The 11,774-nt window shown below is 36.3% G+C and overlaps 1 protein-coding gene across 4 annotated transcripts; it reads right to left on the reverse strand.

Moving 5' to 3' along the window:
- Nucleotides 1–305: 305 nt before the first annotated feature.
- Nucleotides 306–7,770, reverse strand: LOC145570412 (serine/arginine-rich-splicing factor SR34-like). 4 transcript variants are annotated; one of them, XM_081629485.1, is made up of 14 exons: nt 7,664–7,770; nt 7,303–7,394; nt 6,487–6,552; nt 6,259–6,333; nt 6,058–6,163; nt 5,917–5,963; nt 5,734–5,791; nt 2,876–2,925; nt 2,736–2,792; nt 2,485–2,597; nt 2,297–2,392; nt 996–1,029; nt 688–818; nt 306–590 (listed from the first exon to the last, which is right to left on the reverse strand). In XM_081629485.1, exons 2-14 carry the CDS (start codon nt 7,387–7,389, stop codon nt 587–589), a joined length of 924 nt encoding a protein of 307 aa, XP_081485611.1. In that variant the 5' UTR covers nt 7,390–7,394; nt 7,664–7,770; the 3' UTR covers nt 306–586. The 4 variants fall into 4 exon arrangements, with proteins under 4 accessions (XP_081485611.1, XP_081485612.1, XP_081485613.1 ...); XM_081629486.1 differs by lacking the exons at nt 306–590; nt 688–818 and adding an exon at nt 1,515–1,601 and having other exon boundaries at nt 996–1,422; XM_081629487.1 differs by lacking the exons at nt 306–590; nt 688–818 and adding an exon at nt 1,515–1,639 and having other exon boundaries at nt 996–1,422.
- Between the last annotated feature and the right edge of the window lie 4,004 nt (nt 7,771–11,774).

An 11,774-nucleotide genomic window follows, 5' to 3' on the forward strand; every position in this document is an offset into this window, starting at 1 on the left:
ATAATGAATTAATGGTACAGTTAATATGATCAGGTTAGTTGCAAAACAAAAAGCCTATGGTGTTTATGAAATATTATCGGTGATCTTCAATCACAAAATTGAAGTGTTGAGGACTATAATCTTGATTCTCATTAGGTCAGAAGTTTAGAGAAATATGACTTTCTTGTTGATCGAATATCTCACTAATTTGTGAGCGCCAACCACAAGGAATTGGCTACACTGCTTGATGTTACCACGAGATCAGAAAAGCATAAAATCCTTACCAAATATAACTGGAGTGATTAATAATAATAATAACAGTTAGCTGAAGCAATTCTATGTTTATCCATAAAAGATTCAAAGTTTACCGATGACGAGACCCTTGGTCATCACAAAGTGAAGTACTAATGTTTACCAAGACCCTTTGTACCAAACATATGATACTAAAATTTAAAAACAACACTCAGCTAAGTACATAATCATACTTGAGAAAAGCCAGCCTTCCAATATCTCTATTTGCAGTTAATCTCCCACAACATAGACCAATTGAGTACTTGCAACCAATATGGAGATTTGCAACGGCTAAGGCAATTGAACCAACACAGCTTTACCTGTAATCAAAATTTTCAAAATGAGATCTTGCAATAAAATAATACGATGTTTTACAAAAGCAAGAATATAGCCATTGTTTAGTAGATAGACTTGTACCTGGATGGACTCTTGCTCTTACTCTTGCTCCTGCTCCTACTCCTGCTTGGGCTCTTGCTCAAACTCTTGCTCCGTTCCCGACGGGGGCTGGGGCTACCCTTCTTGGGGCTTTTGCTCAAATTTTTCTTTTGCTGCACATGGACAGAATAACATAAAACAAGTCTAGCTTACTAATTATCCTACCCAAACGATAAAAAGGGTCCTAGAGCCCATTCAAAGTAATGATAAATAGGAGGTTATATAGTTCAACGATTTATAACCTATAACAAAAATTAACTCTGTAATAAAAGCAATAGATGTGTACTTACAGTTGGCACTGGGGACCTGGACCTTGATCGTGATCTGCAAAAGTTCCAGAAACAACGCAATTTATTATCCACATGTCCTCAACAATCTTTCAGACCTTGACCCAAAAGCCTTGATTCCTCTCGCACGACAGTGTAACCATATTCATACTCAGGCAGGAACAAAAAGAAAAGTATCTTTAGCAAGGGATTAAAATATTAAAGCTTTTAACATCTATAAAACCAGGCAAACAAGCCCTCTACATGGAAACGTAAACCTTTTGGAACAGCACCATACTACAAGTCAATGCATCAATAGATATGAAGCAGAGCATCCCTTCCAGATTGTACGAACAAATCCAAAGAATCCAGATTGCTCCAATATCCAATAAGCAATTAGTCCAGTATTCCAGCTTTAATAAGGCAGTCCATGATCTTCTGTGTCCCAAATCTAGCACCCATGGACATGTGATGCTAAATGTATTAGAACAAACAGACCACGAAGGTATCCAAAGCTGCCACTCAAAAAAAACAGCCGCATACCTCACAACCAAAAGATTTGAGGCATTTGAAAAATAACCCATCCTGATCCTAATTTGCAATCCCCATAAAGCCGCAAATATCCAGATCCTAATTTGCAATCCCAACATTGCTGCACATATCCAAATCTAAACAAACAAACATGCAATCTTCATACATATATATTTTAAGGGGGAAAGAAAGCAATCTAACCGAGTGCCTATTCATCCCACCAGAATTACTATGGATGTGCTAGCATCAGAGCAAAAGGAAAATGTACACGAGAAGAGTTTACGAAAACCATCTTCCCAATCCTCCCTCCTCTCAAGCCAAAACAACCACCACCCACTGTAACAATTGACAGGGTTTGAAAAGGTCCGAGCCATATCATTATTCTCCATACACATACTATATTAGCAGATACATTTATTTTGCATTATTTTTCAGCTGTCCTCATCCTCCCTCACCACAAGGTAGGGCTCAGTGTTATATTTTTCTTTCTATTTTTGTTAGAGAGGGAGGGGGGTTGACTCCCTCTTCCCACTCCTCTCACCCCAAAAGAAAAGGGGTTGGAACAGGGAAGAAAAATCAAACATTGATGACACTTTAGAATAGATAAGAAAACAATAGAACAAACTTCTAAGCTAGAAATGGTCTGGAAGCTATAGTGACGTCCCATCAATATCTAAGACCATTCATCTTTATCATCTAAGATATTCTAGCCTGAGATACTAGTGAAAATAGATATTTAACATTTATTAGAGCAATTTTCTGGAATAACATGCAGATAGGAGAACACAACATACCTAGACAAAGAGCGAGACCTTGATCTAGACTTAGATGATACCGATCGAGAACGAGATCTAGCAGGTGACCGACGTGAGGCCTTCTTGGGGGATTTGCTGCATAATATGAAGAGTAAGCATAAATAATCCACACATTTGTAACCAGATATATTACTGAAGCTTATTCTGCTAGATGAAAATAATTAAACCTTGGACTTCTGCTCCTACTATAACTACGACCACGGCTTCGGCTTCGGCTTCTGCTTCGACTGTGGCTTTTGCTCCTACCCCTTGGACTACGACTGCCTTTATATTCCTTCACCTGAAAATGATTAATAAAGGGGGTTTATAGACTTTATACATATTTTACAGACACTACACTTCAACTGCTGATTTAGTGTCGCAGATGTAAAAGTTACTGTGATGAATAAATGTCAAGTGAGAGAATGATGGCCCATACACGAACATATGACCGGGAAAATGCATTGCGAAATTCCGAGTCATCAAGCTTCCTGATCTGTAGTAACAAAGTAGAAACAAATTTTAGTAATTCATGTCTACAAAACCGAAGGAGACAAGGAATGAAAAGAAAGAACATACAGCATTCTTCATGTCTTCATAATTGGTGTAATCTACAATCCCAGTAGTACCTGAACAGAAAATATCAACCGATTTGGTCAACAACAATATAAGATGCTAACGTTTATCATTCTAAAACATCAGGCTATTAAACGCAATGGGTATCACAGCTATGTGCAGGATCAAACAAACAGAGCAAAAATTACATGAAAGTTAAAATACAATTTTGAAAACAACCCTTGCAAAAATTACAAGAATGTTAACTTAACAATTTGGAAAACAATCCTTCCAGCCTAGCTAAGAGTGATCTTGGTCGAACACCTCTAACTTTAAGAATATCAAACTTCAACCAATGAACTTCTAAGAAGCTAAACTTGAATACAACTGTCAGACTTATATATGGATCCAAGGGTCAGCTACAGAAAAATTCAAATTCAAAGACTCAGGGACACGTTCGTTAAATGTCCAGATATTAAATATGGGCTCAGGGACCCGCAAATTATGTTTATAATTTTGTACTCAAATTTTTTTCCAAAACATAAAGAGAGAGAGTAAATATGCATTATAATTTTGAAACTAGCAGACTGCATGAGAATAAAACAGAGAGAAAAGAAGGTTTATTTGATAAAGAAAAATAAAGGAGTGCTGCCAACTGTATAGTGTAAAGTACTTAAGTTGTCAAGTTAAAACTTAATTGTTGACCAATTTACCCCCTCGTACTTCCAACACTGCTTTATTGAATGCACACCCTCCTCTCCCTCCTCTCTTTGCAGCAAGCAAGAACAATGACAGCCTGTAAATGTGATGGTGGCTCATATCACTCAGGCAACCAAAACCCCCAGATTCTCATTCTCTTTATCCCTGATTCAGTGCCCTGATGTTCCTGTTTTGTTTTAAAAACCCTAACTAAGATTATTTGACCTACCTTTTGATTCAGTGATGGGTTAGGTTTCCCCCTAATGAGCCCTCATATCCCGTTTCTACACCCAGGTTGGGTCGAATGGGTTTGGATGGGGTAAATTCTGCTGAGTCTGAACATCAAAAGCTCATAGGAAATCCCTCTCCACCCTTCTCAACAAGAGGTAATAATTGACTTATACTATAGACAAGCTCTATAATTACCAGGTAATTTCTTCTTAAGAGGCTGCAATGTCCAGGCAGAAGTAGTCATAGAATAAAGGGTCATACAACTGATACAAGTACCAATTTATTAGTAGAAATAGTACAATATCAACCACCCAAAGCTCCTTTTCAAGCCTAGAAATCTAAACAGACTCTATAAAATATAGCTGAGGTAATTTCTCACTAACTACTATAAGTTAGACCACCACCTGTCCACCTCTACTTTCTTGTCCTTATCAGTTGTCATTCACACTACCTGACGGTTGTCATGCTCCTAGCTAGTTCAAAGGTTACCCTACTACCAAAAAAGGGGGGAAATGTATCTATCCCATTGTGCAGAATCAATCCTAAGAGCAGCATTCACATACTACAATTATTCTTTGCGAAATATAGAGTTGATCCTACACTCTGCCCCTCAAATGGGCAATTGGCTTCCAATCTTTTATTCAAAGACATATTATCCATCAAATACAAACCTAGTAATTGTATCAGATGACCAACACATTTTTTTCCAAACTCCTTCTGTAGTACCTCTTGAAGAAATACACTACACTCACATCAAATACAAACCTAGTATTTGTATCAGATGACCAACATATCCTTTTCCAAACTCCCTCTGTAGTACCACCATTTTCCAACCAAAAATACACTGAAGGAAAACCACACACCAAATTCAGATGCACAACTTTAGATCTAAAAGTATACAAAGAAATTTTCTATAAATAGCCCAATGTATAAAAAAAGTTCAAGGCACGCTGAAGCGATAAGGGTTATGCAGTGCCTAGGTGCGCGCTACAGTGCGCCTCTTTGAAGCGAGGCACACTATATGAACAGTTGAAAAAAATTGGCAGAAATTTGCTTCTGGTGCGCCTCAGGTGTGCCTAATTAAAAACGCCTCGTCCAGGCCAAAAAAAGCGCTTACCCCCTATCGCCTTGCGCCTCAGCACTTAGGCGCGCTTTTTCAAACACTGAAACAAAATATCACTAAAAATTCCCAGCAATATCAGCCACCGGATTTTTTGGCCCTTGATCACTAGGCACTAGCAAGAGTTCTGATTGGACCCTATATTGATGGGGACTACAAAAAAGGGGAAAGCATAAAAAGGGGTGCATGGTGTGGTGGTGGTCTGGTGGATATGACAAGTGCAAATGTACTGAAAGGAGACATTATTTCAGCAAATGATTTGGCATCAAAATAACAAAGTCAATGTAATAGACAAAGCATTTTCCCCCCACATTACATTCTTCTATAAATTCTCAAAACAAGATCCAAGAAATTCCCAAGCCCAACGACCAATGGCTGAACAATCCAAATTATTACTACTACAAATTTGCAAGCTTAGTCCCAAATGTCACACTGTATTGAACTTTCATTTCACAAATCTTCGCCATTATACCAAATAATTCATTGTACAGTGACTATAGTCCATTGCTGCATTATGTTAATTATTTAAAAATAAAAAAAAATACTATTTGCAGCCAAAAAAACATTAAATTAACAAGGTAAATGGCTACTTTCCAACAAGAATTAACAAGCCACCACTCATACCTGAGTGCCTCACGCTGTCACCACAGGTACCCACCAAAGGCGAGGATAGATTTTACATACATTTGGTAAAAAAAAAAAAAAAAAAAGTGTAATAACATTCAACAAGGGCATAGCACTACTGCCAAAAAAATCAGTTTAGTATTGCCTCTGCATTAAATGATTAAAATATCCACATGAAAATATCATACTTAAGGGTCAAAAGACTTACCACCACCATCACGAAAAACTTGGGAAAAACAAACATCTCCTGCCTTCCGCATGTGATCCTAGAAAAGTTGGCAAATCAGATTCACATTCAGATTTAAAGGAGAGACAATAATATGTGATGCATGCATTTGGAGCTGTTGAGATTGACATGTGACCAAAAATATCAACTGAAATACGTATATACCTTTAAATCTTGCCAGGAAGCAGAAGAAGGTAATCCACTTATCACCACTGCATTGAAGGCAGCAGTAAGAAATAAAAATTAGAATCCAATAGCTAGCCAACTAATATTAAATCCATGAAAACAATCAAATCCAGCACTTACCACGATACTCAGTATGTTTAGAAACGCCACGGCGTCCTCCACCACTGTGACTGCTGTAGTGGTCAGTTGATGATGAGTTCCCACGCCCACCATGAGCAAGTTCAACCTTGAAAACGTCAAAGTAAATTTGTCAAGTCAACTCTATGCTCTACAGAAGAATATCGCAAATAATTATATCTTATATGTCAAGCAGTAACTAACCCGCAGACGATGACCATCAAAGTCATAACCATCACGGCCATCTATAGCATCTTGAGCATGACGAGCCTCCTCAAACTGTTATAGAAAGCAATAATTACAACCATATAACCAGCACGAGATAAATTTTTGAAAACAAAAACAGCAATGGTGTTGCACAAACATGTGCTTATAATTATCTTCTCTCATCATTCCTGTTGCCATTTCTCACAAATCAGAAGACAAGCTCACCTCAACAAATGCATAACCTGGAGGTCTTGGTGGAATCTTCAAGTCAATATGAGCAATGGGTCCATACTACAAGAAGGAATCAGCAACATCATAAGCACGTATTTTAGAGCATTAAAATAATTTATGTTAGCTAACAAATTGCTAACTTCAAGTAGCCTAATCATAAATGTAAACTGAACACCACCACAAAACTGATAAAAACCTCAATCCCAAAACAATGGGGTTAGCTACACAGACCAGTATGTCATCCCCTAAGAAATACTCATTGACTATAGCCCAATACATTCAACTACAAAAATTGGCCAGCAATACAGAATCCACTCACTCCTCAAAAGGATTTAAAAAACCTACCCTGCATATCTCAGTTAAAAATGTAAGAGATTTTAATAGTAAGCAAGCATATAAATCGCCGAGTTTTTTTCTCAAAGACAAGACTTCACAGTACCAAAACACCAAGAACTCTCATCGAAGCACTTAACATAGTTATACTCTCCATTGACTGTAATTTTGATCCACATAACATTTTTAAAACGCATTTCCCACAAACAAAACATTAACAATGCATTCAGAAACAGCCACAACGAGTGAAAACCCAGCTCTTCTACTTCGAAAATCTTTCAGTAATTAAAAGGGGAATGAAATTAAACACCATCCCTCCATTATCTTTCCCCAATCAATATCCAAATAAAGGAAAATGTATTAAACAATTTCCTTTCACTTCGAATAATCTCATACAAACACATTGTAAATGTAACAAATAACACTAATCAATTATATAAAGCATAGTTGAACAAAAACACCTAAAATTTATTATACCTTATAAAACAAATCTTCAACTTCCCTCTCTCTAATATCCCCAGGAAGGTTACCCACATAAAGAGTTCTCCTTGAACGGCTGCTCATTGTTCCTGAACAATTAAAGTTTCAATATAATCAAATTCAACAAACAAAACCATGTTAATTATGCATAAATTCAAATCGAATTCGAAAAATTCATGAAAAGATCTGAAACAAAAATGAATTCGAATAAAGGTTAATTATTTACCAAATCCTAATTCTAGGGTTTTGGGAAGGGAGCTAGAATTCGATAATTGAGTGGAAAAATGATGATTTGTTCGAAAGAATAGAAACCCTAGGAAAGAGTAATAGCAGAATTAAGAGAGAGAAAGAGATTTACCAGTAGCAGATTAACGCGCACGACAGGAAATGAGAGAAGGACGCTTACGGCGGAACAAATGAATGAAATGAAAGATATGAAAAACGAGTTTGTTGAGTCAAGGATTACAATTAGTCCCAAACTATCTTCATACACTCATATATTACGTCACCTTTATTTTTATTTTTTTCTACTAGAGTGTACCCGACTTCCCGTGCTAAGTGCTAACGCATGGTATATACGTAACATGTGTATTTAGAAGAAAAACAATAGGAGATGGGGAAGTTATTAGAAAAAATGGAGAAGTGGATATTATTTAAAAAATGGAGAAGTGGAAGTTATTATTTTGGAAGTTATAGCATAAATTAATAAATAACGCAAGTACTAAATGCAGTACAAACTAACCTAAATGCAGTACAAAATAACCTAAATGCAGAAATTAATTAATGATACAAAAATGAAAAAAAAAAGACTGAAATACCCTTTTCCAAAATGAAAAAACTAACTCCCCATTTCACAAGGCTTTTAGTTTTTACATTTTTTTATTTTGCAATTCATTTTACTCGCTTTCATTCGCCATTTCAGCCACCATTTTTTTTTTTTTTTTGCAATTCATTTCATTTTACCATTTACCTTAAAATTCTTCAATCTGAGCCCTAGAGACGAAGAAGTTGTTCACCGCTCATAAACCATCCGGTCTTAGATTTTTTTTTTCGTTTAATTTTTTTTGTTGAATTGTTGTAATTTTTCATTATAAGTATCCCCATCTATGTTTTTCGGGGGGGTACCATTTACCCCCGGAAATCTTATCAGGGGGGTACTAAAGACCCCCGGAGATCTTATCCGGGGGGTACTAAAGACCCTTGGAAATCTTATTCGGGGAATACTGGAGACCCCCGGAAATCTTAGCCGAGAGGTACTGGAGACCCCCGGATATCATATAGGGGGGTGCTAGAGACCTTCGAAAATCTTAGCTGTATAAGATGGAAATTTTATTTTGTTTGATTGTTCATCTATTATAGCACATAATTTTCATACCTCAAAAAAATGTCATAGTGCACTTTATTATTGTATATGAATTTGTATAGTATTGAATATTAAATAGGATTCAAGATTAAATACATTATAATATGGTTGTAAATTAAACAGTAGGGATGATTATATAGTTAGGAGTGTACAGGATTTAATTTTAATCCTTTAAAAAAAAGTGTAAAGGATTAAGTTAAAATAAGGACAAAATTGGAGTATAATTTTTTTTTGGAAAAATACAGTTTAATAATTCCAACTATTTGCGATTTACCTACAATAGTCCCAACTAACATTTATTTTCTAATAATCCCAACTATTGACCTAATTTTCCTCCAGCAGTCCCAGCACGTGACTTACCTAGTAGTGCAGGTTAAAAGCCTACGTGGCATTTCTTTTCCTTTTTTTTTATTTTGTAATTTTGAATTCCTTGTTTTTAATCTTGTTAGTTAGTTGAGTCAACCTTTCCTAATTTTTTTTGCTCGTTATTTCTTCTTCTCTCTTCTCCCCTGTTTTATCTCCCCTGTTTGAGTGTTTAGTTTAATTTTTTTTTCTTTTTTTTTCTTTAGGTCTTCTTCTAAATTATCAATGGCTACTGGAAGGAATCAGTTCGGTGGGTCCCCAGCATCATCTTCAAGCTCTAGGGGAGGATTGTATGCAACCACAAGATGCAATTGTGGGCTAGATGCGATGATGCGTACGGTGAAGAAGGGCCCCAATATTGGTTGCAAATTATTTGGTTGTCCTAAATGGCCTGTAAGTTAATTGAGTGTTTATTGATTGAATTGTAATTGTTGTTGTGGGTAACTTAATTGTTGTAATGTTGAAGGTTGTAGTTGAAATTTGATTGAAATTAGGGTTTTTGTGAATTTGTACAGGATACAGAGTGCAATTTCATGAAGTAGGTTGATTGTTCCATTGGAGATGACTTGCGATTTCAGATCTTTGAAAGGGAAACAACTATAGCTGAATTGGAGATGCAAAAGAGTATGTTAGAAGACAAAGTGAGGAGGCTGCAAGGAAAGAAGGGAAATTTTGAGGAAGAAGTCCAAGAAATGAAAGCTGAAGTAAACCAATTAAGGATTGAGCTGATGAGGTCTTCAAGGAATGAATACAATTTGACAATGGCTTTGTTTTGTTCATGATTGTTCTCTGGCATTGTGGTGTTGATGTTCAAGTAGTGTTGTTTAGTGGCTATTATTGTTTAGTGGCAATTATCTAAGTAGCTTAGTCTTTGGACTTTGAATTAAGGAAATTAGTGATGTTGTAGGCAGTGAACTTTGTTGTTTGTAACCTGTGCCTTTTTATGCAATGAAATAATGTTTGGATTCAAAACATTAGTCATGTAATACTTCATAAATTACTAAATTAGAATGTCATACAAAAGTACTCAAAATCCAAAATAAGTAGCCATTATACAGGATGCACCTACTAACCCAAAATAACAGTAGTTAATTTACAACACAAAATAAGTTGGGCTTAATTGTTTCATACACACAAATCCTAAGACTACTGAGTTTGGTGATGCTGGTTTGATTGTTAACTTGAACTCAATCTACCAATGTAATTTCTTGGTTGCTGACTCATAGCCTGCCTGGTCTTCATAGTTGTTGCTGTTCCTGACAGCTCCCTTGTAGACTTTCCTCGAACCTGAAACAAGTGTGCAAGAATGATTAGTTACAGCTGCCACTCTCATAAAACCATGATATAGTGATTGTTTAGTTCACTTACATTAGTTACGACAGATCCATCATCACCAAAAAGAACTCCAACACCCCTAGGAGCTCTTCTTCCTCTAGTTGTTTGGCCTCTTCCTGCACCTCTTCTACCTCTTCCTTGACCCCTTCCCTGACCTCTGCCAGTGCCAGATGCCTGAGTCCCCACTTGTGCTATATCAAATGGCCCTGCAGAGTGAGACATCCCTGCACCTGAAGTAGTAGATGGTGGTTGGGCTCTCCCTGCCTGAGGTTGTTTCCCACCTCTTGTTCCTCTTCCTCCCAATATTGTCCTTCCACCTCTCCCAAGCTGTGTGGGTTGGGCACTGATGTCATGGTGTGCTAGTGCATCTACTGCAGCAGGGACTTGGGGTTGTGAGCATGTCCATCCTTTCTAGGTCTCCCCCTAGGCTTCTTTATGGGTGGTTCACTGGGTTCCTCAATAGTTGGCTTGTTAGGGCATTTCCTCTTATTGTGTGTAATTGACTTGCACACAGAATAGGACATTTGAATACCACTTTTGGATAAAGCACCTGGTTTTTTGGGGTTATCAAATGGGTCTTTAACTTTGTTTTTTTTCTAGGCCTCCCTGGTCCTATCTTAATGGGAGGTGGGGCTAGGGGGCAAGAGACTCTAGGAAAATACCTTTCAGCTTTTACAGGAGGAATAGTTCCTAACACAAACAAGTGACACAAGCTACACTAGTTAAAGATAACAGGTGGCATGTGTATTTAAATTTAAAGAATGAAAGTAATTAAATGTACCTGCATATGCCTTCAAATAGTTCTCCCTTGTGTAGCATGGATCCACAAAGTCCTCTACTTCTTGGTTCAGAAAAAATATGCAGGCACAAGCATGACAACACGGAATGCCAAGCACATCCCATTTCCTGCAACTACATCTCCTGTCTTCCAAATTAACCACAAGCTGATCCATGTTGTGATAGACATTGAACAAAGTCTGTAATACCCCGTATTTTTGAAATGTATTTCTAATTAATTAATTAATTAATTAGTATTCTCTTAAAAAGGGTATTTTAGTAATTTATTTTACTATTTGAATTTTGGAGCCAAAATGATATTTGAATTTTGGCGCCAAAAGTATTTTAAAACTTAGTAAATATTTTGGATTTTGGATAAGATTTATTATTCATTTATTTTATTTTAAAAACCGAATTATTTATATATATTTCGAATATTTTAATTAAAAAAAATTATATTTTCTTATTTAATTTAAAAGGGCCGAATTTCCCTAATTAATTAGCTAAGATATTCGGATTTTCTAAGTAGAAATTATGATTTTTCTTAGTTAAATTAATTAGTGAATAATTGGTATTTTCCTAATTAATTATTTTATACAAAATATATTATTTACACAATTATTTTTAATTC

The sequence above is a fragment of the Chenopodium album genome, chromosome 12 (assembly GCF_948465745.1).
Source record: "Chenopodium album chromosome 12, dcCheAlbu1.1, whole genome shotgun sequence".
Taxonomy (NCBI): domain Eukaryota; kingdom Viridiplantae; phylum Streptophyta; class Magnoliopsida; order Caryophyllales; family Amaranthaceae; genus Chenopodium; species Chenopodium album.